This window comes from Sebastes umbrosus, chromosome 12 (genome assembly GCF_015220745.1).
Source record: "Sebastes umbrosus isolate fSebUmb1 chromosome 12, fSebUmb1.pri, whole genome shotgun sequence".
Classification (NCBI taxonomy): Eukaryota; Metazoa; Chordata; class Actinopteri; order Perciformes; family Sebastidae; genus Sebastes; species Sebastes umbrosus.
The window spans coordinates 13,597,651-13,624,057 of record NC_051280.1 but is presented as its reverse complement, the minus strand read 5'-3'; the positions used below and the strand labels follow the sequence as shown (position 1 = coordinate 13,624,057).

The 26,407-nt window shown below is 39.0% G+C and overlaps 1 protein-coding gene across 1 annotated transcript; it reads right to left on the bottom strand.

Annotated features, from left to right (window-relative positions):
* Window positions 1–459: 459 nt before the first annotated feature.
* Window positions 460–25,614, bottom strand: npc1 (Niemann-Pick disease, type C1). Its single transcript, XM_037787676.1, has 25 exons — window positions 25,455–25,614; window positions 20,516–20,644; window positions 20,239–20,345; window positions 19,703–19,848; window positions 19,283–19,450; window positions 18,745–18,994; window positions 18,511–18,593; window positions 16,377–16,747; window positions 15,940–16,166; window positions 14,469–14,569; window positions 12,878–12,980; window positions 12,581–12,770; window positions 12,156–12,338; window positions 11,185–11,299; window positions 10,844–10,971; window positions 10,453–10,587; window positions 10,208–10,297; window positions 9,731–9,921; window positions 8,917–9,032; window positions 7,987–8,116; window positions 7,594–7,779; window positions 5,856–6,087; window positions 4,723–4,836; window positions 4,320–4,482; window positions 460–2,765 (listed from the first exon to the last, which is right to left on the bottom strand). The coding sequence occupies exons 1-25, from the start codon at window positions 25,530–25,532 to the stop codon at window positions 2,683–2,685; spliced, it is 3,819 nt and encodes a 1,272-aa protein (XP_037643604.1). The 5' UTR covers window positions 25,533–25,614; the 3' UTR covers window positions 460–2,682.
* Between the last annotated feature and the right edge of the window lie 793 nt (window positions 25,615–26,407).

Here is a 26,407-nt window from a genome sequence, read left to right as displayed (position 1 = left end):
ACCCTGAACAACCAGCTCCATTCAGATGTTTTACTTCATATGCTCTCTAGGCTTGGCATTTGATACTTGGGCCCTGCAGACATGTAATTCACGGACGATGTAAATGCATGGCAAGACTGCTGCTCTTCAAGACATAAAAATTAGGTCACTCCCACTACCTCACTTTGAGCATGATGCAGACAGAGCTCCATGAAGGGATTCAGGCGCCACATGGTGGTCAGTCGGAAAAATGTCAACTGTGTGCATCTGCTTCACTTATACTCACCTTAAAAGATATAACTACTCTAGGAGCAGAAAAACAACATCTGACTTAAGAGGAACTTTTATAGTGTCTTTTTATGTTTACCTGGTACGTCATTCTAACTAATGTAATACATTATATTAAATTAACCGTGCATCTGTAAAAACAAACAAAAACATTCCTTTGGGAAATAAAAAGGAGAGTCAGGCTCCAACACATACTTTTCTGTGAACTATTTAATGTGTGTTAAAATTGTTAAAAACTTTCTTTTTCCACAATCATATTCTTCAATGCCAGAGATGATTTGTCCACATCAATGCACAGCACTGTTAACAAGCACAATATTCCTTTGTTATTCATGTTCCAACTTATTCAGTCGGCTGCTCATAAACATTTTTCACAATTTTTTCTTACATTACAAAAAAACACACAAAAAAAACTGCATCGTGGAAAACAAATAGCGCCAAAAAAACTAAAAACAAGGGATGGTACTGTTCCTTTTAAAAGGTGCTAAATGAGAGATTGGGAGCATTTCTATTGCTTCTGCACGGCTGGAACGACGTTATCAGCTGTAACCACCGTATGTGAGCTAGCCAGTGGGGTACGCTCACATGAATTAAAAGCACACACGGCTATGTCAATAAAGCACAGAGAAGCTCGGTTTACAACATGCAGAGAGAGTGACTTCATTCTCTGCTCAGGTAGATGTTACTCCTCTATATCTTTACATAGCAGACTGTTGTATGCTGCTATAATAATGTTCTAAATATTGTATAGAGCACCTTTAAGATCCATGCAGATTTTATGCGGGTAAAATGTTAACATCCTCTTCCGATTATGTTACAACCCTATTCAAATTAAACGATGCACCTCAACATGTCCGAGTGGGATGTTTTTGGTTTTCCTTGAAATAAAAGATAAAAAAAAAAGATTCCTTTACTTAACAAATTGTTAATAGTTAAAATAAAATAAAAATAACTTAAATGTGTTGGAATGGAAAAACTCAGGACTGTACCATTATAATCATTCTACAGTATTCTGTACCAACACATTCTAGATGATGAAGGAATACATCTAAATTAGTCCTGTGTAAGCTATTAACAGTTAAATGTAAAGCTTTTTCTCGTCACCTCTTAATGCAACAAATGCTCTGTTCAGTAACTGCAAAATGTCTCATTTAAACGTCGATGTAAAACCATTATTCGCCTTATAGCACCCTTCACACCTGGCATCAACATGTATCTTGACTGATGTCACAGTTTGTTTTTTTTGTAACAATACCCGAGAGGGACCAACAATCTAGTCATGCGAACACTTCAGAAGGACACTTAAGATACATTAACTAGCTCTAAAATGAAATGTTGCACCGGATCATGTAAATAGCTTCCAATGTAGAAATAAAAAGACGAGGCAGGATGCAGGTTGGAGAGCAACATGCAACACCTGAATGAAGAGTGCTGTGTGCACAAGAACGTGGACTGTTTTTGTTTTGCCTCTATCAGTACTCTGATTTTGAAATGAAGCAATGACTTTGAGGTTTCAGTTTTGAGGCTGTTTACATCCACATCCATGTTGAGGTTGTAGGCTTTTGTTATGTACACTCCCAAAAGGTAAAAGGGGCAACATGACCTTCATGGATGTGAACACGCCTAAAAACCGTTTAAGCTGAAAACTCAAACTTCATTTCAAATCCAGTGTGCTGGAGTGAAAACATTGCTGTCCAAATTTGTACAAGAGGCACAGGAAGCACATTATTGCTAGGTGAGAATGCTACAACAAGCTGGTCTGGTTTATAATACAGTATGTCGACACAGCCCCGGATATGATGTTAATGCCAGGTATTATGAGGGCCTATGATATCATTATTTTTATCTGTTAGCTCCATTGTGCGCCGTCTTCGGGTCAATAAATGATTCATAATATATCAAATAGTTCTACAAAAGTCCCACGTAAGTAAACGTTTCAAAATAATTTCCTATTATACGCATTGTCTTTCTGGTATATATTTAAAAAACATGAAAAAAACTAACTAGTTTTACCCTTTTTAAGTTTTTCCAAAATCAAAATAGCTCATAGCATATGGAACTGACTGAGAGTTTGTCTGTAAACTGATGTTGGGGGTGGCGTCTCTCCTACTTCCACAACGTCAAAGTGGCGTTTTTTTGTTCAGTGGTACGTCGCTCATGCCTCAAATGCTAAAGTCAGGCTTGTCCTGTAGTGTGAGGAGGAGGAATGGTGGGAGTCCAAAGTCTTCTGAGAAAAAAAATCAATAAGTCTGCAGTCCTCTGACACTCCTATTTCCAAGTATATTCCTGAGTTAATCCGTGCATAGTAGTGGCAACGATGAGTGTGTCAGTAATCATAGAAACGGCTTGCGCTCACACCCACACACAGTCCTTCTCAGACAAATAGTTCATTGTTCACTGTCCCAAACAGCCTTGCTAGTAGTTGAGGAGGCGCTCCCTTTCTGTACCAGCATAGCGCTTGTTATCAGCGAACACCTTTGCTTTGTTCACTGAAGGACCTGTAGGAGAAAAAAAGTCACATATTAGATTTAATTTAAAATTAAAGGGTAGCTTTTGGTATTTTTTTCAACCTGGACCCCATTTTCCCATGTTTGTGTCTAAGTGACAACAATTTTTTAAAATTGGTCCAGAATTGAGGGATAATGCTGTAACTGGCAGCTGCAAAACAAACAGCAAGATCATGCAAACAGCCTCAATGGAGCGTTACGTTCACTAAAAGTGCTTGTTTTTGCCACTGACAGGCTCCGATTGTTATTATAAATGTCTGACAACATTATGGAAAGGACCCAACAGAGAAAACATTCTCCTTACCGATATGTTTGTTATTGTGTCCAAGTCCCGCTCAAGGAGAAGTCTCATGAAATTTGAATATCCGTATACACGAATCCGAAGAAGTAAACAAGTTGCCATAACTTCAGTGGCGTATCTCTATAATACATGTGCATATAAATGCAAGTTGTCCCAGGAAGTATACAATTTTCTACTTTTACCTTTTAATTTGTACGCAACAACGATGTCTAGGAGTTCGGGTAGAAAATGAGCAGTTCTCAGCTGCCTTAACATGTTGAAACAAGTAACGTCAGCTAAGTTAACACTGCTTAGCTGGTGGAGCTAATGTCAGTGGGCTGAGACACTGTCTAAGAGCTGAGGTGGTCCCACAGAATAAATTTATTCAATCTACTAACTGCAGCGTTATTGTGAAAGAAAACCTTAGTTGCTGTAACTAGGGAAGGCTAATGACCACAGAGTAAACATCATTCGGACCCATCGCAAACAGAACACATACAAATTTGTTAACTGGTGAGTGTCAGCCGAATGCACCATGGTTGCTCGTAGTGACGGCGGCCTAATCAATTTTAAATACTCCAACCATTTGCGTAAGTTACCACGAGCAATCACGGACGCATTTGTCTGAAAGTCACCAGTTAATACTGTTAGCAGAGAGTAGAGTCACTACGACTTGGCATTTGTCTATACTCTGGTTCAAATAAACACGGGCTGCCATCAAATTCAAAGACCTCATCCACATTGTCAAAAATCATCTAAATATTCAGCCATGACATTGGAAATCTTTCAGATAACACTAAGCTACGCGTTCTGTGCTCCAACACAACAAACTCTGCCCGGGTGACACTCGCGTTTCCACCATGGATGTATTCCACTATTTCACCGTTGTCTTCCAGTAACACGTCACCTCGCCAGATTTTAGAATGACACTTCTCCTTGAGCGAGACTCTTTCCATAATGTCAAATATTTATAATAACAATCAGAGCCTGTCACGGCAAAAACAAACACTTTAAGTGGACGTAAATGAAGGCGTCAGCTTGCCCCTATAGCACCATATTGCAGTCCGTGAGCAGCTGCCGTCTACAGCGCTCTCCCTCAATACTGGACCAGTTTCAGAAATTGTTGTTGCTATTAGTCAGTTACAGACAAAAAAACATGGGAAAACAGGGTCCAGGATGAAAAATACCAAAGTTACCCTTTAAATCAGTGCTTAAATCTTGTATACTGCATATCTTGTCCTTTTTAAATGTGTGAGATTACTGACCGATATAACTGAGCAGTACAGGGAGGAAGATGAGGCCGTGCGTGGCTCCCAGCAACACTATGGCCAAGTACATCCTAAAGTAGAAGACCTGGAAGATCTGTGACTTGGAAAGCGCCAGGATTAGGATACCTCCAAACTTTGTTAATGTGATCCCACTGAATACCTGCGAAAAAGGAAACAGTACATTAATGTCATGTCATATGATGATGATGACCAAAATTTGTATAAATGAACGGAGAACCAAAATTATTTCACAACTGATTTTATGTCAAAAATTGACCTTTGTCAGCTACAGCAAATACTGTATCAGCACTGCTTTATCCTGCCTTACAAGCTTCTTCACACTGATATCCACATTACAAGAAAAAAATGTGAATTTGGTGAGAGGTAACACGAGACTTACAGAGCTGCCCATGTGAGCCAGGGCCTCCTCAGCCCGCTCCACTCGGTTCTTCTTCACACTGATGGAAAAAGCTCGCACAATATGACTGCAGAACTCCACCGAGATGCCACAGCACTGCAACAGAGGACAGGAAACAGCTCAGCACCCAAACACGCCCAAATGTTGCAACATTTTGCTGCTCTTCAAATGGATGTTCGGCAACACTAATAACTGCACGCTATGAAGCATTATTCATCATTTATAAAGCATTGTTCCTACATTAGTACACATCACTATGTAATTCATAAACAGTAATAAATGTTTTATTCTTGTTTAATGATTGTATTTTCATACTACATGAACGATGGATTCACCATTTCTGAATTAAGTATTATGTCAATTACAAACCAGTTATTTAGGAGTTGTCAATGGTTCATAAGATCATTAAGAAAGTGTAGGTAAATGATTAGATTATTGCATTTAGATAGAATGATTTAAACATGCATTAATGGTTAGTGAGTGTATTAATAGATGTTTTATAAACACTTAATACTGCAATTAATGATTAATTCAGGTCGTTACTAGTCAGACTCATTAGTAAAGTATTTTGTGTGACCTCGTCTTAAGTGAGGACCAGGTTTTCATAGTATGCCGAAAAAAGGTCATAATATAGTTTGTAAAATGTATTATTTCAGGTTTAATTCAGGTAGTTACTAGTCATTAGTTAAGTATTTTGTGTGACCTCATCTAAAGCGAGGACCATCTATGCCTTGCGTGATTTTTTTATGACATACTGCATTTCAATGACGTACTATACTATGACATTTTTTGACATACTATACTATAGTATGCACACACACAATAAGCCGCTAACATAATTATTGTGACAGGCCTTCAGAGAATTTGGTTAATAATGGTAACATTCATCTTTGTCTTCTTTTTCAAATAATTGGTTTTGGTACCATGCTAAAGTGTTTACTAATGCAATGCCATGACGGGATAGAAATAATGGCTAAAAATCCAAAAAATCATTCTGTGAAAGTAGCTCTAAAGTAATTCTTGCTTAACTTAAAACATATGTCTGTTTGTTGTTGTGTTTGGGACATTATTCATGTATTCCACCCGCTCTAAGTGTGTTCCCTGTTGCTTCTTACCATGACCAGGTTGACAAGGGATACTGCGTTGAGGCTGATGTTCCACAGCCACATGACGCCAAACATGTTGACCAGGATCATGGCGATGGTGAGGCTGACGACCACGGCTGACCACAGCTCGAAGCCCAACAGCACCGTCGTCACCACAAATATGGATACCAGTGACGCGCTCAAGTTCAGAGCTGTGTCGTACGCAATGGTGAGGTACTGCTCGTAAAACACATAGAAGACGCTGTGAAGGAGGAAAGTATATTTTAGTGAATACCCCTTAAGAAAACTAACTACTGCTGGTATTTTGAAATGGACAGAACAGGATGTGGCTAGTCTATGTATGTACAGTTATTCATTTTCTATTTTTTTATAAGTAGATTAGTCATGTTTTTTCAATCTATTATCCTGTCATTGCACATCTTAATGCAAACATTTGTACATATTTCACATTTTTATATTCTCATTTTTAATTTTAGTACTTATAATTTCTTTACATATATTTTGTTTGTATTGTAGCATTATGTACACATTTTAGAATTATGTACATAAATGACATGTTACATACTCCTTTATTTCTATTTTCTTACATTTGTTATGTTTGTAATGTGTTTATAAAAGAGCAACTGTAGCTGTCCCCCCAGGATTCAATAAAGTATTTCTGATTCTGATGAATTGCAATAGAGACTTATTAGTCAACTTATTTAAACTTTTGCTCAACCTCAGTATCTGAAGTTGTGATCTCCGTTAGTGGTGGCAATACAGGAAGATAACTTCAGGACTTAAGGTCAAACATCAGCTATATTGCCATTTACAATGTTTTCTTTCCTGTGTGCTTATCTATGACCTACTCAGCAAACCCCCTCCAATACCTTTGAACATTGACTTCAAAACAAGCAAAACTTCAGCTACAAGAATTTCATCATAGAAACCTTAAACTGGAAAAACCAAGCAGTGGGTGAAACTGAAAACACCTTATTACGGTCACAAAAAAATATATAATTAGGGCTGTCAATCGATTAAAATATTTAATCTCATGATTGTCCATAGTTAATCGTCATTAATCGCAAATTAATCGGATAAACATTTTGAACAATGTACCTTAAAAGGGAGATTTGTCATTATATAACACTCTTATCAACATGGGAGTGTGAAAATATGCTTGCTTTATGCAAACGTATGTATATATTTATTACTGTAAATCAATCAACAACACAAAACAATAACAACTATTGTGCAGAAACCCTCACAGGTACTGCATTTAGCATAACAAAATATGCTCAAATCTTAACACGGAAAACTGCAGCCCAACAGACAACAACAGCTGTCAGCGTGTCAGTGTGCTGACTTGACTATGACTTGCCCCGAACTGCATGTGATTATCATAAAGTGGGCATGTCTGTAAAGGGGAGACTCGTGGGGACCCATAGAACCCATTTTTAGTCACATATCTTGAGGTCAGAGGTCAGCCTCCTTTGCAACAAGCTAGTATGACATGGTTAGAACTATTGGATTGGACTTAGGCTGTCTAGTTTCATATGTCAATATCTTCACTCTAGCTTTTAAACTCAGCCCGCTCCAACCTCCAAAAGATTGAATAGCGTTAATGCGTTAAAGAAATTAGCGGCGTTAAAACGAATTTGCGTTAACGCATTATTATCGCATGAACTTTGACAGCCTAATTATTATATGATTTATACTGTTAAATAAGCAAAGGTGAGCGCACTACATGCAGTATAACAGGACTTACCTGTAGGCAAAAACTGTGTGGTTCATGGATTGACTGATATTGTGGGCCAGGATTCGGGCCATTTTTAAACCATCTATGAAGTCTGGGGATTCTTTCATGATGGTGTGGTAGGTCATGAAGTAGGTGGCTCCGACCCCGGTGTTGTTGGGATAAAGGTCAACTGCTGTGGCGTAGGCTGCATGGCCGCTGGAGGAGCATTGGAGAGAGAGAGAGAGAGAGAGAGAGAGAGAGAGATAAAAGAGGGTGGAAATTACCAACCACAACGAAACTAGTCATACTGTGATGAGATACTCTTTAACACATAGAAAGTTAAAGTGAAAGTATTCAATGACATGTAATGTGTTTTCAATAAAAAGTACCCAGAAAAAAAAATCAGCGCAGCTATAAAATTACCCTTTTCCACACTTGATGTTTGGATTGTCTGACAGAAACATGGGTAGAAACTGCATGAAGTCCTCTCCTTCTGGCCTCTGCTTTCCACTGGGGGTCATGGGCCGACAGTGAACACAGGAGGAGTTTACCACTGGAAAACAATATCAGGAATTTATTCACCCATTTAACCAACAGGATTGGAGAAATATACATATTTGTTCTGAGACAAAGTCATGAACTGAAAACAAAATGACTAAACAAATGACCTCAAAGTTGTACAATAAAGTTGTCACAAAAACAAAAAATAGACTTTTAAATAATAGAATAAAGAAGAACCACTTTGAGCACTATGAGCCTAAAAATCAACAGTATAGGTGTAAACAATGCTTGTTTTTATTATAGATGTCTTTATTAAATGCTGAAGCCCCATGACTGTATTCACATTTTGGTTATTCGCGTATCCTCCCTGAAACTGCATGCAGCTGAATTGCCCAAAATAATTTACAATATTGGCAAAGAATCTTACTTTTGTTTCCTCCTTTCTTTTTGTTTCTCTTCTCTTCCTCAAATACTCTGACTCTTGATGACACTCAGGTGACTTTTAACTGTACACAAGTCATTTTAACTTAATAATAATTGAATATCTAAATTTGCAGCATTAATAATTACACCTTTTGAAAACTTGAATTAGTTTGTATAAGTCATTCATAAAGTTTTAATATCGTAATACCTGAGTTTTAGTTCTGCAAAATAAAATGCATATTACTTTCACAATAATTACATTGTTTTGTTTTGTATTGCCATGGATTATGTCCGTAAACAATATTTGTTTCACTTCATTTTGTGTATGAAAAACTGGCAAAAATGTTGAACTCGAGTCAGCCAGCAGCTTGTGACGAAAGAATCATGAGACAAGGGTTGAAGGTATGTTGACATTAGATAAAAATGTACCAGAGGCATTGCAGAAAGCTCCGCTGGTGTTGTAGTATCGACAGCAGGACGACTGCGGCTTCACCCAGTCAAAGTAGTCGTCAATCCAAGAGGACGGCGTGAAGGCAACGGTTGTGCTAGGAGTAAAAGTAAAAGTGAAATTGAATAAATCATTTAATCAGAGGTTGGATCAGACAGACTTTAGACTTTTCATGACATTCATCTAATCTGAACTCTCAAGTTTTCAGGTTGTGGTGCCTGATAAATGCTAAATGCATTCAAATGTATGTTGTATGTTAAATGTAATTAAAAATAAATCATTTTCAAACATGTTCTCAGACACTTCCTGTAACTCATTTTAGTTCTTATCTTCAATAGATAAGATTCAAAATTTGCATTTCTGTACTTTCGGTTCCCTCGTCTGGAAGTCAACGGGTTTTTTAATGGGCTTTTGGCTTAGATGCCTTAAATAAGTCTGTGATTAACACAAGTTTAAGAGATTTTAAAGATATAAAATACGTCAGTAAATGTCACACTTGTGAATTTTGAGGATTTTACGTGTCTTAAAAAAAGGCAGTTGCTAACAAGTGGCTAAATGAGACTACTAAACGTCATGTAAGTATCATAAATGTTTGTTTGCCACAGAGCTTATTTTCGGCAATAACCCAAAACCCAACGGAAAAATCCCACTGGCTTTTTGTCGAGGGGGAACCCAGGGCGATGCGAACTTCCTGGTTGGCCTACAAAAATACATCATCCCTGCAGCGCTCTATATCACTTTTGTCTTGTGCAATTAAACCATCTGTGATGTTATTTGTTTATAGCTCAGACTCACTAGTTGCTGATGAGTGAGGCGCTGTAGACCTGCTGGACCAGAGAGTCGTTGTTGCAGCCGACTCCTCCACACACAGCGTTCTGGCCGTCTGGATTGCTGTAGTTGAGACCGTCCTCTACCACAAAGTACACTGGGGCTCCCGTGTTGAGATACATGCTCAGGTTCTTAAAGTAGTCCAGCACGTACGAGTCCTAGATGGAGAGACAGATAGTCAGAATATACATCTACTAGTACAGGAATGCAAAGGCAAGGCTATTACACATGTTGTATGGGGGAAGACTGTTGCAAAAAATGTTGTGTTATGGAAATTCAAATAATTGATTTAGCTTCATGTTTGAATGACAGGAGCAGTCAAATCTGCCACAAAATAAAACTACATGACTACAAAAAGTATAACCATTCTATTTTGCCAACATCTACTAGCAATACTAGCAATCCATGAACACACAGTTATGATAGAAAATGCAAAAAACATACATCAGGCATGGAGAGTTTCTGGTCCAGTCCAATCTCTACTTTATTCACTACAGCAATACTGAAGGAGAGCATTCCCACAAACACCGCTACCTAAACAAAGAGAGATGACAAGAAAAACTTCATCAGAAAAACATAATCATCATATAGTCAACAGCCACTTTGTTCTACTCAATGAGTCCAACTAAATCAACACGTTAGAATAATACTGACATGACTGGCAGAATCAGTGTCACTGAGATACTTACTATGATCGGTCGCACCCACTCTTTGAGGATGAACGGGGCGAAGATTTTCTTGAAAAAACGGAAGAGCAAGCTGTCCGTCTTAGCTTCCTGACCGTCCGGCAGCTCCGCACAGCAAAAGATGTCGAGTCGATTCGCCTTTTTAAACACAACAGACAACACAGCATTTTATAAGTGTGACTACTACTACAAAACAGTCAACCAGAGAGGAGGAGTAATCATTTAAATTAGCTAGTGCAGAGATTGTTAGGATGAAAACTTAGTCACATATTTGTACAATATTAAATTGGGGAAGTTAAATCTGCAGGAAACCCTGTTCACATTAAGTTCCCAATCCGCCATCTGTAACCCTTCCAGTATCATTATCTGTCACCACCATTTCCGTCAGACTCACCTCCTGTCGTCTGGCGTCCAAGCCGAGCAAGCTGACAAAGCAACTGATCTGCAACAGGAAATCAATAAAAACAGCCAAGCCAGCAAACATGGAGAAAGTCCTCACTGCAGGCATGTTGGACAGAGCTCCTACAGAAGAACAAAGTCAACAGTTCAATCAGCATGTGACTCAATAGCAAACTATGGCACTTTTTGTAGCAACTGTGTCAATCCTGTCCACAAAATATATACATATATATATATTTCTTTTCAATTTAAAGTGGCACATTATCATTTAGGATACATATAGTTTCATTTACATCGTCTGTGTACATGTAGGGTGTAGGTGATCTATTTTTTTACCCAGGAAGAAGGCCACCGTCTCTGAGAAGGAGGAGAGTAACAGGCTCGGGGCTACGTCTCCAAGAATACGACCAATCTGCTGGTGTAGTTCCTCCTGGGGCATCCGCTCATCTCTCTGTTCAGAAATACAAATCACTTTTTAGCAGGTTTAACAGGTTTTATTGGCAGCAGGCAAAAAAGAAAGTAAAATCTCTTTTTAAAAAGGGAGACCAGTTGACATGCCAAACATAACAAAATGTCACATTTCTAATGAATCAATGGGTAATGATTATGGCTGTCAAAGTTAATGCATTATCATGTTAACGCAAATTTGTTTTAATGCCACTAATTTCTTTAACACATTCAATATTTTCGGAGGTTGAGGGCTCAGTTTTAAAGCTAGAGTGAAGATATTGGTGTCATATGAAACTAGAAAACCTAAGGAATCCATTGGCACCAACCAATGTCATTCTAGCTTGTCTGGAAGGAGGCTAAACAGCGCTCCTGTCATGGCCACTTTCAAAGGGGTCCCTTGACCTCTGACCTCAAGATATGTGAATGAAAATGGGTTCTATGGGTACCCACGAGTCTCCCATTTGTGATAACCACATGCAGTTTGGGGCAAGTCATAGTCAAATCAGCATACTGACACACTGACAGCTGTTGTTGCCTGTTGGGCTGCAGTTTGTCATGTTATGATTTGAGCATATTTTTATGCTACATGCAGTACCTGTGAGGGTTTCTAGACAATATTTGTCATTGTTTTGTGTTGTTAATTGATTTCCAATAATAAATATATACATTAATTTGCATAAAACAGCATATTTGCCCACTCCCATGTTGATAAGAGTATTAAATACTTGACAAATCTCCCTTTAAAAAGGTACATTTTGAACGGATAAAAATTGTTGTCATCACGATTAACTATTTTAATCGATTGACAGCTCTAGTAATCATATAACAGTTTAATGGATTAGGGTTGCGGAGGTTACCTGATACGTCTGTACTATAATAAAGATGTTGTCCACTCCAACAGCCAGCACCAGGAAAGGAATGACCTCGATCACAATGAGGGTGAGGGGGATGCCAAAATAGCTGAAGATCCCCAGTGAGGAGGACACAGAGCTGAGCACAATCAGGATACCCGCTATACCCAGAGAAATCTTAGAGTCCACCTGTACGGGCAAAAAAGATAAGAGGATCAGTCATGCCCTTCCCTTTAGCTGCTCCCTTTTATGCTTGAGTAACAGGAAGTTGTCAAGCTTGTTCTATTAGTTCCAGTTAAATCAAGGCTCTTATGTCACAGACAGGAAAGAGGAGTTACACTGTGTAATGTTGTAAAACTAGTTCAGATATGGATTATGGTAATGGACATGTAAGAATGATGATGATAATGACTTTGTGCTTTGGCTCTTACCATCACTCTCCTGAAGCTCTGGATGTGACCCAGAGCCAGGGAGATGTAGATGAACATAATGGCATAGCTGACTACTATGGTGCTGATGTCACTGTTGCTCTCTCTGTTTATTTCATCTTCAATGCTCCTCTCAGCACTAAACGCTATGGTCAGGTTAGGATTGTTGAAGTTCTTCATGAACTTGATGAATCTGAAATGCACAAATACAGTAAATGCAAAGACACCATTAACAGTGATTTAGTGCTAGCCAAAGGAGCTCTCTCTCTAATGGATTTTAGAAACAGATAGTTGTCTCACTCTTTCTCCCATGCCAGAGCTTTGCCCAGCCTGACAGGGTCCTTCAGGTAGTTGTTGAGTGGGAAGGTGATCACTAGAGCAGTGGCATTGTTGTAGTTGGTTTCTGTAATGTGGGGCGGGGATTGGGGGGGGGGGTGAGACATTCATTGTAAAAGTCACTTAAACAATCCTTAGTTGTCAACCACATTAATGACTAGAGACCATCTTGCAATAGGATCACACATCACCACCTTGGCACAGCAGCTGGATTCTTGAGATATGACAAGCTCACGCGAGAAGATTTGCAGGATTATGAGATCGCACGGAAATCCAGTCAGGCTTCAAGTAATGCGCTTGAGTCTGAGCCATTCAGCATCCTGTGAGGGGCTACTGGCAGCTACGAGCGTGGTTTAGGCGTGTGGGACGCGACGACACGGAGAAGCGACTGTTCGTTCAAAACAACAATAGCGACTCCTGAAGAGGTTAGCGTAGATGCTGCAGTGGCATCAGTTATATCAGAACTGGAGAGTAATTCTTCATTGAGAGAAGAATAAAAAAAAAGTACGGCACTGAAGGCTTTTCTAGATGCAAAAGATCTTTTTCGTTCTGCTCCCGACTGGCTTCGGCAAGAGTTTGATTGACAGATGGTTCATCCAATCAACTGCCAAGTATTTTTTGAAAGTGCCAAACAGTTTCCAAAGACGGCATCTGGACCGTCAGGTTAAATCACACCAGCCGCGACGGCAAATTAGGTGAGAGGCGTAAAGCACCACACCTATCTTCAAACTCAGTGGTATATTTTGCAGACTACTTGTACTTATTATCATTAAAGGCAACCAGAATCGACACCGTTTCTTATTCCGACTGCACACTGACAATCTTTACTAATACCCCAGTAGAGCATTAAGTGTCAAAGACAGACACAATCCTCCTGCTGGGGACTGAGGTAGCACTTTGCCCACTAGCAACTTTAGTAAACTATTTTCAATATCAAAATAAGGAATATTTCAAACACTTCTGTATTACACTGTACAAACACTAAACAAATACTTTCCCGAAAAAGGCAAGGGGTCACTCACAATAGGCTATAAAACTGAAAAGCATCTATAATGCAATGAAACGGAAAATACAAATTCAATAAAATTAAAACAAATAAAACTGGTGCATCAGGAGGAGTGTTTCAATTAGTTCTACGCTGGCTATATGCCAATGTAAACGCCAATGTGTTCACTTGCATCCATAAACCCCCCCACCATTTAAAAAACTCATCATCGGATCTGCATGAATCACTTGTGTGACCTATTTTGGATTCAAAGGTGACGTGTTTGCATGCGTCTTAGATAAGGGGTTGTGGTTGGCTGCTATGGAAGGTCATAATAAGAGGAAGAAGTGGACATTTTTGCTTATTCTTGATTTTTTTTTCATTATCATGTCATACAGCGCACTTGTAACCTTAACTGCTGCACAGAAGTGATTATATTGCGTATACCGTATAGGGCTAAGTTCAGTGACCATATATATATATCATAGTCCAATATCTACAGAGGTTGGAAACAGATACGCAACTGCAGTAAATTATTCTCGGCCTTCTACAAATGTTAATCCAGCTCACCATCGTAACCCCCAAGGGCCAGCCAAGGGAAGACGGGGCCACCATAGGTGCCTAAACAGGGGTCGTGGAGGAGAGTGGTGTCATTGAGGGATGCTGGTGCACTGTGGAAGAAAAGACCAACAGAGTTAAAGAGGCAATCTTGAAGATTTTCATTTAAATAAATGTCTGTTAAGTCACTATCTATATTATAACCAAATAAGGTAACACAAAACACTGATGAATGTATTGACATATTTATATATCTGCAGTATTAAAACTGGGTGTCTGTGGTGACATTCCCGGAAAAAAAGCTGTTGTAATCACACGAAAATGGAACTAAAGCATATGGTCAAAGTGCGTGAGCCTTCACGTGTGAACGTTGGTCTGTTGTGCCTGCCCTGTATAAACTAGCATAAGCAGTAGTTGAGGATTTCCCAACAGCCTTAAGATGGAACATTACATTTACATTACAGACATTTGTGATTTTATTTTTGTAATTTATTTTTTCTCATTGACAATATGTCAGTATTTGAGTGCCTTAACTGTTATAGTAAGAATTATGACCAATGAGCCAGTGTTGAATGAGTGGGAGATGAAAAGCTATCCGTTTCTTAGCATAGTTCTGGTTGAGCTTATGCTTCAATGTATGGCCTTAGTTTATAATTTCATCATATCTATATATAAAAATAACAAAGCTGCATTTTTGTTTGTACTAATTACTATAGAAGATCTATTCTTTCAATTAAGATTTGTCAATGAAGAAGTGTTTGTGTTTATGTAAGCCATACTTTTGTTAAGGCAAACATTTGTTAACTTATTTTTGCCAAATAAATGAAAAGCATGTTGAAATCAGAAATTTACCTCCTTGCTGTAACAAATGTACCGAACCAAACCGAAAACCGTGACCCACCAAACCGTGAATTTTGTGAACCTATCCACCCCTAGTAAACACGACCCCATTTGAATGCACCAATAGTAATAGATTTCTTCTATTCTATTTCTATGCTCATGTATCAACAAAAAGACTCCAGACTGATAAACTCGAAGCACAATTCCACTGTTTTTACTAAATCAACCATGACTGAAATCTTAAGGATTGCTACTTCAAAATCCTGACAAATAACAGTCCTTATTAGATTAGTCATCAGTACAGGTTTTGCCATTGCCTGACCTCATTGTAGTGCAGTGTAGGACTAAAAGATAAAGAACCACTGTGTGACAACTAATGAGGAAGTCAGATTGTGCTATTTTGGGAAGACACACACAGCAGTTCTTAGAAAATGCAAATGCCTGGAGAAAATAGATGCATGTGAGCTGCAGGTCTTCAATTTTGGTTTGACCTTTTTACTATACCAATGTTTCCTAAACCTACAGCAGATTTCTGCTGGCAATTAAGACAAGTTTAAGACTATATGAGTGCCAGTTTATTTTTTAACATCTGAAATTGAAAAGATTAACCACCAACAAAAAAAAAAAAAAAAAAAAAAATCACCTGACACAGTAGAGGAAGTGGCTGTGAAAGTCGGCATAGACGTAGAAGTCGTCTCCTATGCTGTGGTCCAGCACAGCATGGCTGTTCTGGTAGTAGTTGAGGACACTCAAGATGGTGCAGTTGTTATTGTACGGAGCCAGCGGAGCCAAGCAGATGTCCTCCAAGGTGACAATTTGGCCTTCATATGTGGCTACAATGCCTTCGACGTCAAGCTGCAGATCCAGCACCTGGTTGGTTATGGTTGGAAAAAATTAAGAGTAGAAAAAGAAAGGAGAACTGATAAACCACAGTTTCAGAGATGCGGCTGCCCTTATCTATGCAAAGATTCTATCTAATCTGGTGACAGAAATCACACTTCTTTAAACAGAACGTGCAGCGGCTCTAACAAATTATTTCTAATGATCCATCTTCCAAATCGACCTCTCCCACTAGCCCACCTGGTGCAGGATGTCTTTGTCCAGGATGGCTCCAAATGGCACATCTGATCCTCCAAAGTACGGGGAGTAGATAAACGAGTCATTGAGTGGAGTGGTTATGATGAGCTGCACAGTTCTGAAAAAGGGTCCGAAGTGGCTGTCGAAGTAGTCCTTCTCTTGATGAGCCTGGCTAGAGGGAGAAGACCACAGCTCCACAGGGTCTGTGGTGATGCGCATGTAGACCAGGCCCCCAGAGGAAGCAACCACCAGTATCAGGCTGCCCAGTATGACCACAGAGGGATACCGCACACAGAAGGAACCCCAGGAGCTGAAGAGGGTCCGCAGAGTGTTCTCGAAGCGTTCGCCCAATGTTTCACAGCATGATGCATTTACTAAGAGGAGAAAAACACTGAGTTATCTTACGTCATGCAATGATACGACAGTGTTATTACATGTATTACAACTAAAGAGCAATGCAATTAGTGGCACAACAAACAGATTACAGAATGAAGACAAACAATTGACCGTTCCTTAGTCCCACCCCTTTTCACTCTGTGATCCAATAACATGTTGAGCAAGCTTGGAACCTCGACTTTCCCCTTTCCTGTTGGGTTATACTTAGATATACTACGTCTGTTCAAAGGTAACATCACTATGTAAGTCACATTACACTGGTGTCACAATCTTCACGGACACATTACATTGTATTTAGTCACAGTTACTACGAGGAACTTTCATTTTGTGTTGATTTTGGCGGTCCCTGTGGATAAAAGCGGTAGTGTTTCCAAGCACCTTAAGAAAAACCTCTCATTTTACTGCAGCAGCAGGGTCTGCCAGTCGATTTTGATAGCATTCCAACGGGAGAAGTTACCTCGGTAAAGTTTATCATCGTGAATTAGGGCTGGGCGATACGGCCTAAAAAGTATATCGCGATAATTTTAGGCTATATCGCGATATTTTCAAATCTCCTCTAAGCACTTCATAAATGCTCAATTTAATCCTTTTGATGCATACAATCTCACCAATATGATGATTCTTGTAGTCACTGCAGCACACTGTATGTCTGCATTAAAACATTCTTGTTTATATTCATTAGTGGTTTCTTTTGGAACAATTTGTAATGTCGTGCTCTCTAGCAGTGGTGGACTGTAGGCTACTCAAGTACTGTACTGAAGTACGGAGCAGGGGAGTGCCCCTCCGAGCAGCGAAGGAAGGAACAGCGAGCCTTCACTCAACGGCCTCGCGGAGCCACGAGACACTTCCTCCCCCCGGCCCCCGGGCCTTACTGAGCCGAACTAGAGCAGTGTGCAGACTGTCGCGGAGGAAATGCGTCCGGTGAGGGCCAGACAGCACCACCCACTGGGAAGTGTAAAAGTATTTTCGGTTCATTATGAAACTGTTCATGGCACACATGTAAAGAGGCGGATGGAACGGCTTTCGCAAACGCAGACTGCAGCTTGCGACAGCATTTATAAATGCCAACTGGCAATATAAAACTACATTAAAACATGAAACGGGAGGGAAAAGGAGTTTTGTTTACTTTAGTGTTTTTTTTTTTTGCTGTGGTCGCGAAAACGTTACTAGCGGGAAAACACTGCTGCTCCCGCTTTGCAGCGATCCGTCCGAAAACCAAAAGAGACGGCTTGTTTATTCCTCTTTGGCAGTTTTGGCAGCGGCTTTTCTGGTTCACTGTGCTGTTTGTTACAGCGCAAATGCAAATGCAGTTACAATTGACAAAGATCCATCACGTGCAATGCTTGTTAGAAAATAGTGTTTTCCATGAAGACACCCGTCAGAGTTTTTTCGCGAGCTGGAGGCGGGGCGAAATTTGACGGAGGTGGCCGCCTCGTAATTCTCTATATGCAGGAGAAAACCCTACACACACACACACACACACACACACACTCGCCCAGGAGAGATACATACATCGACTATATACGATGTATCGCCCACCCCTATCATGAATATATCCACAAACTGTAGACCTTGTGGTCGGCTTCTTGAAGTTATATTGCCTGGCGCCTGTAACCTATCTAATACACACAACCGGCGTTGCCATGATTCTTTTTGTCAAGCTTGTCTGACCTAGCAACAGTAACTAAGGGGGGCAGGATTTAGGATTGGTCAATTTCACTTGTTTCATGCAGTACAATACCTTGGTCAGGATTATCACTGTTGAGAGACAGTGGGTTGTTGCTGTCCAATATGGGGCCATACTCAGACATGACGGTCCTTTTCCTGTATGCACAAAGAACCACACAAGCCAATTCGATATTAACTTCTAAAGCAAGCATCAGTACCGACGTGTTTGTTTCACAGCGGATGAGAGCTTGCAGGTATAAAAACATGAATCCTAGCAAAACACACCACAAGCAAAAAACTCCCTTACCTGTAACACCAAGCTCCCAGTACAGCTCCAATAAAGATGAGCAGGAAGGCCATGTAAGAGATCCACATGATGACGTTCATGGCATCAATGCCAAGGATTGTCCAGGGAGGGGGGATAGGGGGAGGTACAGGTTTGGGTCCACAGGCATTTGCGCAGTCCTGACAGGAGCAGGGACCTGAACCGTCCTCCAGGCCCTCTGTACAGGCATATGTCTTGTTGTTCATGGGAGTGTAACCAGACACCGGGACATCTAGAGCAAAGAAAACAGCATAACAGCGTGGTGAATTAATCACAAAAAGAGCAACAGGTAAACATCTATTTAACTCGCATAAAGGAAGCAGAAGGGATATTTTCTGCAGCAGGATCTATATACTGTATGTACAGTGAGTAGGATTTATATTGACAGTGACAGATGATATGTACATATTATCAAAAAAGCCTGTATAGACTGTAAAGTAGAATCTAAAAATGTGCATGAAAGACTGTAAAATATAATCTAAAACAGCAGAAAAAAATACTGAACTACTAAATGATTTACCTGTGAATATCGGGATGATAGGAAAGGGACTCTGTCCGTTGTTAATATTGAACATATACTGGATCCAGTTGGTAGCATTGCAGTCCTTTGCATCCTTCCCACACAGCAGAGATAAGGCCTTCACGTTGCTGGATGGTGCCTGGACGTCCTTACAGGCATTGTACATGGCTGGAAAAAGTCACATTTGGATTATTTTAGGGCAAAACTCGAGATTGTTATTAAATTAATTGCCCATTACCTATTTTATTGGACTAAAAATGCAACAGTTATGACTGTTAATCACCCACAGAATTACACAACCGAGAGCATGACCTCATGTTTAAGTAGGGAACTTTTTTACTCAGATGTGACATGCCATGAAAATAATGAGGGGGGAAGCTGTTTCTTCATATCTAAATCAACATCTGGCTGCAACCTCACCATTAGTAAATGTCTGTCCAATATAATACTGCACTTCCTCCACACTGGTCGCGTTGATCTTGGTGGCGTTCATGAACTGACTCTGGTGAGGGCTGCATGTCAGCTCACAGAAAAGGTTCATCAGGTTGAAGAAACAGGAGGGACATCTGCACACAGACGTAGTGAGAAGCAGAATTTAAAGGAAAGAAAGGGGCTCACTGTATAACTTACAGAATAATAAAATCAGTTAAAGTTTAAGAGTGTATAACAGTTGCATGGAAAAAAACAAACAAGGCAATAACGAATGAGGTGAAGTAAATAAAACCTACGAAGATAAGAAAACAACCTCATCAAATCATAGTCATTTGGCCTGTGAGCCAGTCTGTCTCTAACCCGGAACATAGAAAGCCAAAGACTTGCATGTTTAAACAACACCACAACTGACGGATTCAAAAAGACAGATACTCCTTGTCTTTAGAAATCCAGAAAGGGAATGATAATGCCCTTCCAAGCATGTCATGTGCTTCATTAGCTAATGTTATAACCCCAGTGCATACCGAGACAGGAATTGAAGGGGCAGCTGGAGACTCCCTTTGAGAGTGTGCAACTGGTTCACATCACAGCAGAGGCTTCGGTCTCCATAGTCATATCCAGGACAAAGCTCCTGCAAGTAAACACAACAGGGATGACGTCATTTTGATTCACTTTTAGTAGAATTTGTCCACAGTGCGAAATATATAGCACCGCTGGAAAGCAGAAGTATGTTACAGGAGATTTGGTTTGAGCATCAAATGTCAGCAATAACAGGACAAAAAGCATCAAGATGCTATGTACCGTGAGAAGGTCATAACCCGTAGGGTCCAGCGGGCGGGGAGGACCAGTGTAGTTGCAGTTGTACTTTTTTCCGTGCACCTTTTCGGACTCCCCACACTCACCATACCACACACAGTGCTGGGCCTCAACCTGACAGAAAGACAACAAAAACACAGTGATCCTTTGTGCAGTGTAGAGCAAATTCATTTGTTTCAGTATGATGGTCTACATGCAGTATATTTCTTTTTTGAAGAGTCTGTTGAATCGTGTGTAGCTTCTAACTGATAGAACCCTACTTCAATTTTTATCTAGCGAGGACAAGGTCTTGCCAACAAATTAAATACATATAGCCCAAATACACTGAGAGTTCCTCTAAAGGAAAGCATGTGACTTCATTTTGACTTCTCAATAGGACTTCACAATTCTGATCTGCGGTAACTCTTCCACTCCTTAAGGGGCCAGCGCTCTCGGCCGACTTTACTTTTTTCAGAGGCTGTAGCAGGCTCACTTTTAGAGCTAGAGTGAAGGTGCCGGTATAAAACCTAAGGAATCCATTGTTACCAACAATGTCATACTAGCTTGTTGGGAAGAACACTAAATAACGCTACAAAGTTACGCATGGCGATTTTCAAAGGGCTCCTTTGACCCCTGACCTCAAGATATCTGAATGATATAATGGTTAATATGGGTACCCCGCTTACAGACATACCCACTTTATTATAATCACATGCAGTTTTTTGCATGCAGTACAAATGTGTTATTTTTGACTATACTAAAATGGTGTATTTGAATATTTCTGCATACTGGGTACCTTAAACAGTCTTGGAATTACATAAATTTGGATATACTGGAAAGCTGAGACTCTTGTGGAACCAATGAACCCAACTGTATCTCATACAGTTTTTGAAACTTGGATAATCACAGCCTCATGAAACTTTACAACCACAAACTAAAGCCCTAGGGCATTCAGATGATGGGTAGCTTTCCTAGGTAGATTGACAATAAGAGGGTTTCTGAACAGTTTCCAGAACAGAAGTGCTCGCCATCCAATCGCTAAAAAAATATCAAACTCTTGTAGAAATCTCCAAATGTCAAAAGTTTTTGAAACCAAATCACAGCATGGTTTTTTCTACAAGGTCTTGGTGTCTTAATGTTTTATTATGGAGGGATTATTCATCATTTTTATCATTTCTCAAGTGGTAAAAAATTGTTAAATGCAGCACTAAATCGGTGTAATAAATGGTATTAACCCAAAAATTGCTGCAACAACTTATGAGACAAGGGAGCATGGGAATGGCCATCATATACTTCTATCATAATGCTCTAAAACCTTATACACTTTCATAATTTATTTCAATTAATTATTTTTTATTTATGACTTATGACTAGAACAACTTGGCATACAGTGCATCTCATTAATCTTCAGGTTCCCAGCTTTCAGATGATGTACACCACTTCTATGTGACATCTACTGTTGACCTGCTATCTCCCCCTAAAGACCCCCAGTACCCCCCTAAAAAAGACAAGAACTGGTCTATAAAAAAGAGGGGTGGAGTGGACAAGATTAAAGCTATACCTATTTACCTTGAGGTTTAAAATGTTGTCAAGTTAAACCTCTGATCATGTCTCATATCCTGTGTTTCTAATATCTCGTGCTCTGTTAAGTCTGAAAATAAAAATTTCACTTCCCCAAAAATGTTTCCGTGCATTTGAAGAGTAAGCCTTGTAATGCAGACGGAGTCATATTGACTAACACGACATTCAACGTCAAGAAAGAAGGCCAGAGTGAGGAGTAATGTGGTCAGATTTCCACGGCAACATAACAACACTCGGCCACTGTTGTTGTGGCTACAACCAAGTTCAATTCGAGCACTTGAAACATTTGTTTTAAGTCTGAAAATACAATAACATACTACTACGATTATAATTGCATGTTTAATACATTTTACACAATGTATAGCTTCTGCCCTCAAAGTCCATTATCTGTCTATTCAGCATCAGCGCTCTCACGGGTTCTTTGTTGGGAGGGGAAGTTAATTCACTTACTCTACAAACTGTCTTATAAGTCAGCCAGTGGTACACTCTGTTCTAGTTGTGCCTTGTGGGGTTGAGTTCGAGGGCAGCATTCGTATGTCACTATTGCTTCAATTGGAGTTTCATACAGCTACAGACAATCTGTCCAAAGTCAACTTGCAGGACTCAGAACTAGTTGTAAGATACTTGTTTATATTGAGTAAGAACCAGAACCCTGCAAGGTTTGCTTAAAGTAACAGAAACCTGATGTACGACCCCATAAAACCAACTGGCGCACACACACACACACCTTTCTGTAAATTCCTTTCTGCTTATCCACTGCAATCTCCAAAGAACCAGTATTTTTACTCATACCATATCTAGGGCTGTTCCGAATACCATTTTTTGGGCTTCAAAGCTACAGTGAGAAATATTCAAAGGTATTCGAAGCTTCGCAGAGCAGCACGGCACGGCAGGCTGACATGTTCTTCTGTCTGTCTGTCTGTCTCCAGCTCAACCGTTTCGCTGCCGCACTAATGTACACACACACACACACACACCTCTACACACAACAAACAGCAATATCAGTCTGAGAATAACTAATAATAATTAAATATGAATAATGTTGTGGGGTTATGCCTTATTTAATGAGCTATTTTGGGGATTTATACATTATTATTACATAATTATACATAAAAAAAATAAATCAATAAAAATGAAGCATTCAAATACTGATTTGGAGGTTGAATTCTTAGCAACGGTCGAAGATTCGAAGCATTCGGGTCTGCCCTAATTGTTACACATACCACATCCTTGTTGTTTTTAATCAGGGTTGTTGATATCTTATCTTGAAACAGTAATGATTCACCAGATTCACATCGAACAGCATAGTTTCGAAGTAGCTCTATGCTTCACAGTGGACTGACCTGATTACTTCATGAATAGGTGTGCAAACAATGCAGTCAAAGCAGCAGAGACAGACTATTGATGACAAGCGAGTGAGTGATCATCCACATCTGATTAAATCAAATGGATGTCCTGGATCAGGGACACATGTAACATAAGTTTTTGTCTGGCTTGTTTTGGAAATGACATCCCCACCCAGAAATACTCCCAATTTCCTATTAGATTGACATAATGTATGGTGTCTTTAGTATAAAGAAAGTATAAAAGTATCTATAAAACTACAACAGGACATATGGAAAAGGTGGATCTTGTATATTAAACCAAAAAGACCATAATTTGTTTAAAGTGAATTTTTGTTTTTGTTTGTTATCATCAATATCGTCAAGTTACACCCATAAGATTGTGTTTTCTTTTAGATTGTAATGTCTATATACTTACTTATTTATGTATTATCTATATAAATAGATAATTCATACGACACCTTCTCACACAAAAATATATCTTATACTGTATAAACTGTATTTGTTCTTAATATGTCTGTATATGTTCTTAATATGCCCTTGTACAAAGTATTTACTTTCATAATTGTAATATAACTTATTATTTTAATTGAGCTTCCCAGCAAAAATCATTTCACACGATTGCACCTGTAGAAACATCTTGAAATCTTATTATTTATATTTTAGCTCTTATTCTTATCCTTTAACTGTTTTAAAAAAAAAAAAAAAGCATAGACAGGCAAGACTACAATGTTTGGTCACAATGACTACATTATTTGTACACTTGGTAAATCTAAATACATTTCACACACAAAAAAGACATTACATCAGTTTTTATGCACCAAATATCTGGAACAAGCTCCCAGAAAACTGCAGGACCAACTACAACTCTGAGTTCTTTTAAATCAAAGCTTAAAACTTTCCTGTCTGCTGCTGCTGCCTTTTATTAAACCAGATAATGATCTTATATACTGCACTAGAGCTTTTACTCTTGTGTGTTATATAGTCTATTTAAGTTTCTATCCTAGCTTTTATTTTTAGCTTGTTTTTATTTTCTAACATTTAAAGTTTTTATAACTGTTTTAATTATGTCACAATGTTCTTGAATGTTTATGTAAAGCACTTTGAATTGCCCTGTTGCTGAAATGTGCTCTACAAATAAAGCTACCTTGCCTTGCCTCACACAGACACAGAGACAAATAAAGGTAAGGAATAGACAGGACTGTTATGTACACAAGTAGTGCCAAAATATGTGTATATAAATATTATAAAATATATATAGAAAGCACCAATTATTAACAATAAAATAAGAATAAAATGTCAAGTGTTCTGGAAGTTGTAAACAATACAATTTTAAGTAAGTTACAGTTAACCTCTATCAGTAAAAAAACACAATGTTCTAATCTTTAATGTTTTTATAACTGTTTAATTATGTCTTAATGTTCTTGATTGTTTATATAAAGCACTTTGAATCACCCTGTTGCTGAAATGTGCTCTACAAATAAAGCTGCCTTGCATTGAAACAGTGATAGTGAGATTACTTCAGCTAGCTACCTTCCCCAGCCCTCTAACATCTGCTTAACATCTGCTTGTTGACGATCCTACTTTACTGATTAACTTACTAACGTTGTGTCCATTTAAACATTAACATTTATAGGCTTAGTATATAATCCCAACATTGCCTGGGACACTTTAACCTAAACTTTACCGTAGTTGAAACAGGACGGTGTTTTCAATCTGTCAAGACATGACAGCAGGAAACTTCAGGTCCAGGATACAACCTGATCGTCTCTGTGGAAGCTAGCTGACATCTATGTTATGTCCATTTTACGAGGCTAGTTCAGTTTCCAACAAAGATTTATGTTTGAGGTAATAACTGTCTAACGCTACTGTTGCCCTGGATACAAGATAAGTAGCTTAACTAGCTAAACTAAGCTTTCGTTTACTAGCCGCGTCAGATAATAAACATCACACCACACTAGCAAGGAGCTGAGTCATGTTTTAGTCACGAGAACACGAGCTTTAGTGAGTTAACAACTTACCCATCGAAAGTGTCCTTCTGACAGCAGTATAATGAAGAAGAGCACAGATAAAAGGCTTCTCCCCGGTAGGACTCCCATCCCTCTCAGTGAACCGGTCTGATCGAAGTGGCAGCTCGCATAAGAAGTTTCACATATCTTGTTGATGGCTTCTGCTTCCTCTTCTTCGTCGTTGTTTGGGGGCGGAGACAAACTGCTGGCTCAGTGCTGCCACCAGACGGTGGTGCGGACGCACTACACCTAAACACCATTGTTTTGTAATCAGAATCAGAATCAGAATTGTGTTTATTGCCAGGTGTAAGAGATTTACACTAGGAATTTGCTTTGGTTATGTTGGTGCAAGTCAAACAGTATAATAACAAAATAGATAAAAACGTTAGAATAAAATAGAATTAAAAAAAATTTAAATTTTAAGAATATACAATATACAAAATAAGCTTTAAACAAAAATAAATAACTACATTAGTATACTCTGTAATCCACATATAGGCTATGAAAACTTATAGATCAGATCCTGTTTTTTGACAGCATTCTAATTTATTTATAAAACACAAATGTTATTATTAAATTAATCGAATACATGCTTATCCTTATATTTCTCTTATTAAATTAGTAATGAATTTTATCATGTATTTCCATAAAGATTCCGCATAAAGACAATTCCATAGGTGTAACAAAACCAGAATTGTTCTAACTTTGGTGTTTAATAGTAAAACAGTTTAACATGGTGTAAAGGATTTAACATGGAGGTGCTCATAGCTAGTTTTCCCATTATTTCAAGAAGGTGGGGGAAGTTCACAGTCATAACGCCAGAGCCAGTGCAGCAAACTTAAATCATTAAAGATTCATACAATACGCTGACTATGGATAAGTACCTCATACAAACTCACTTCAAAACACCCAAACTATCCCTTTAAATACAGTCAGGCAGTAGTGCATCATTGGGAAAATCCTCC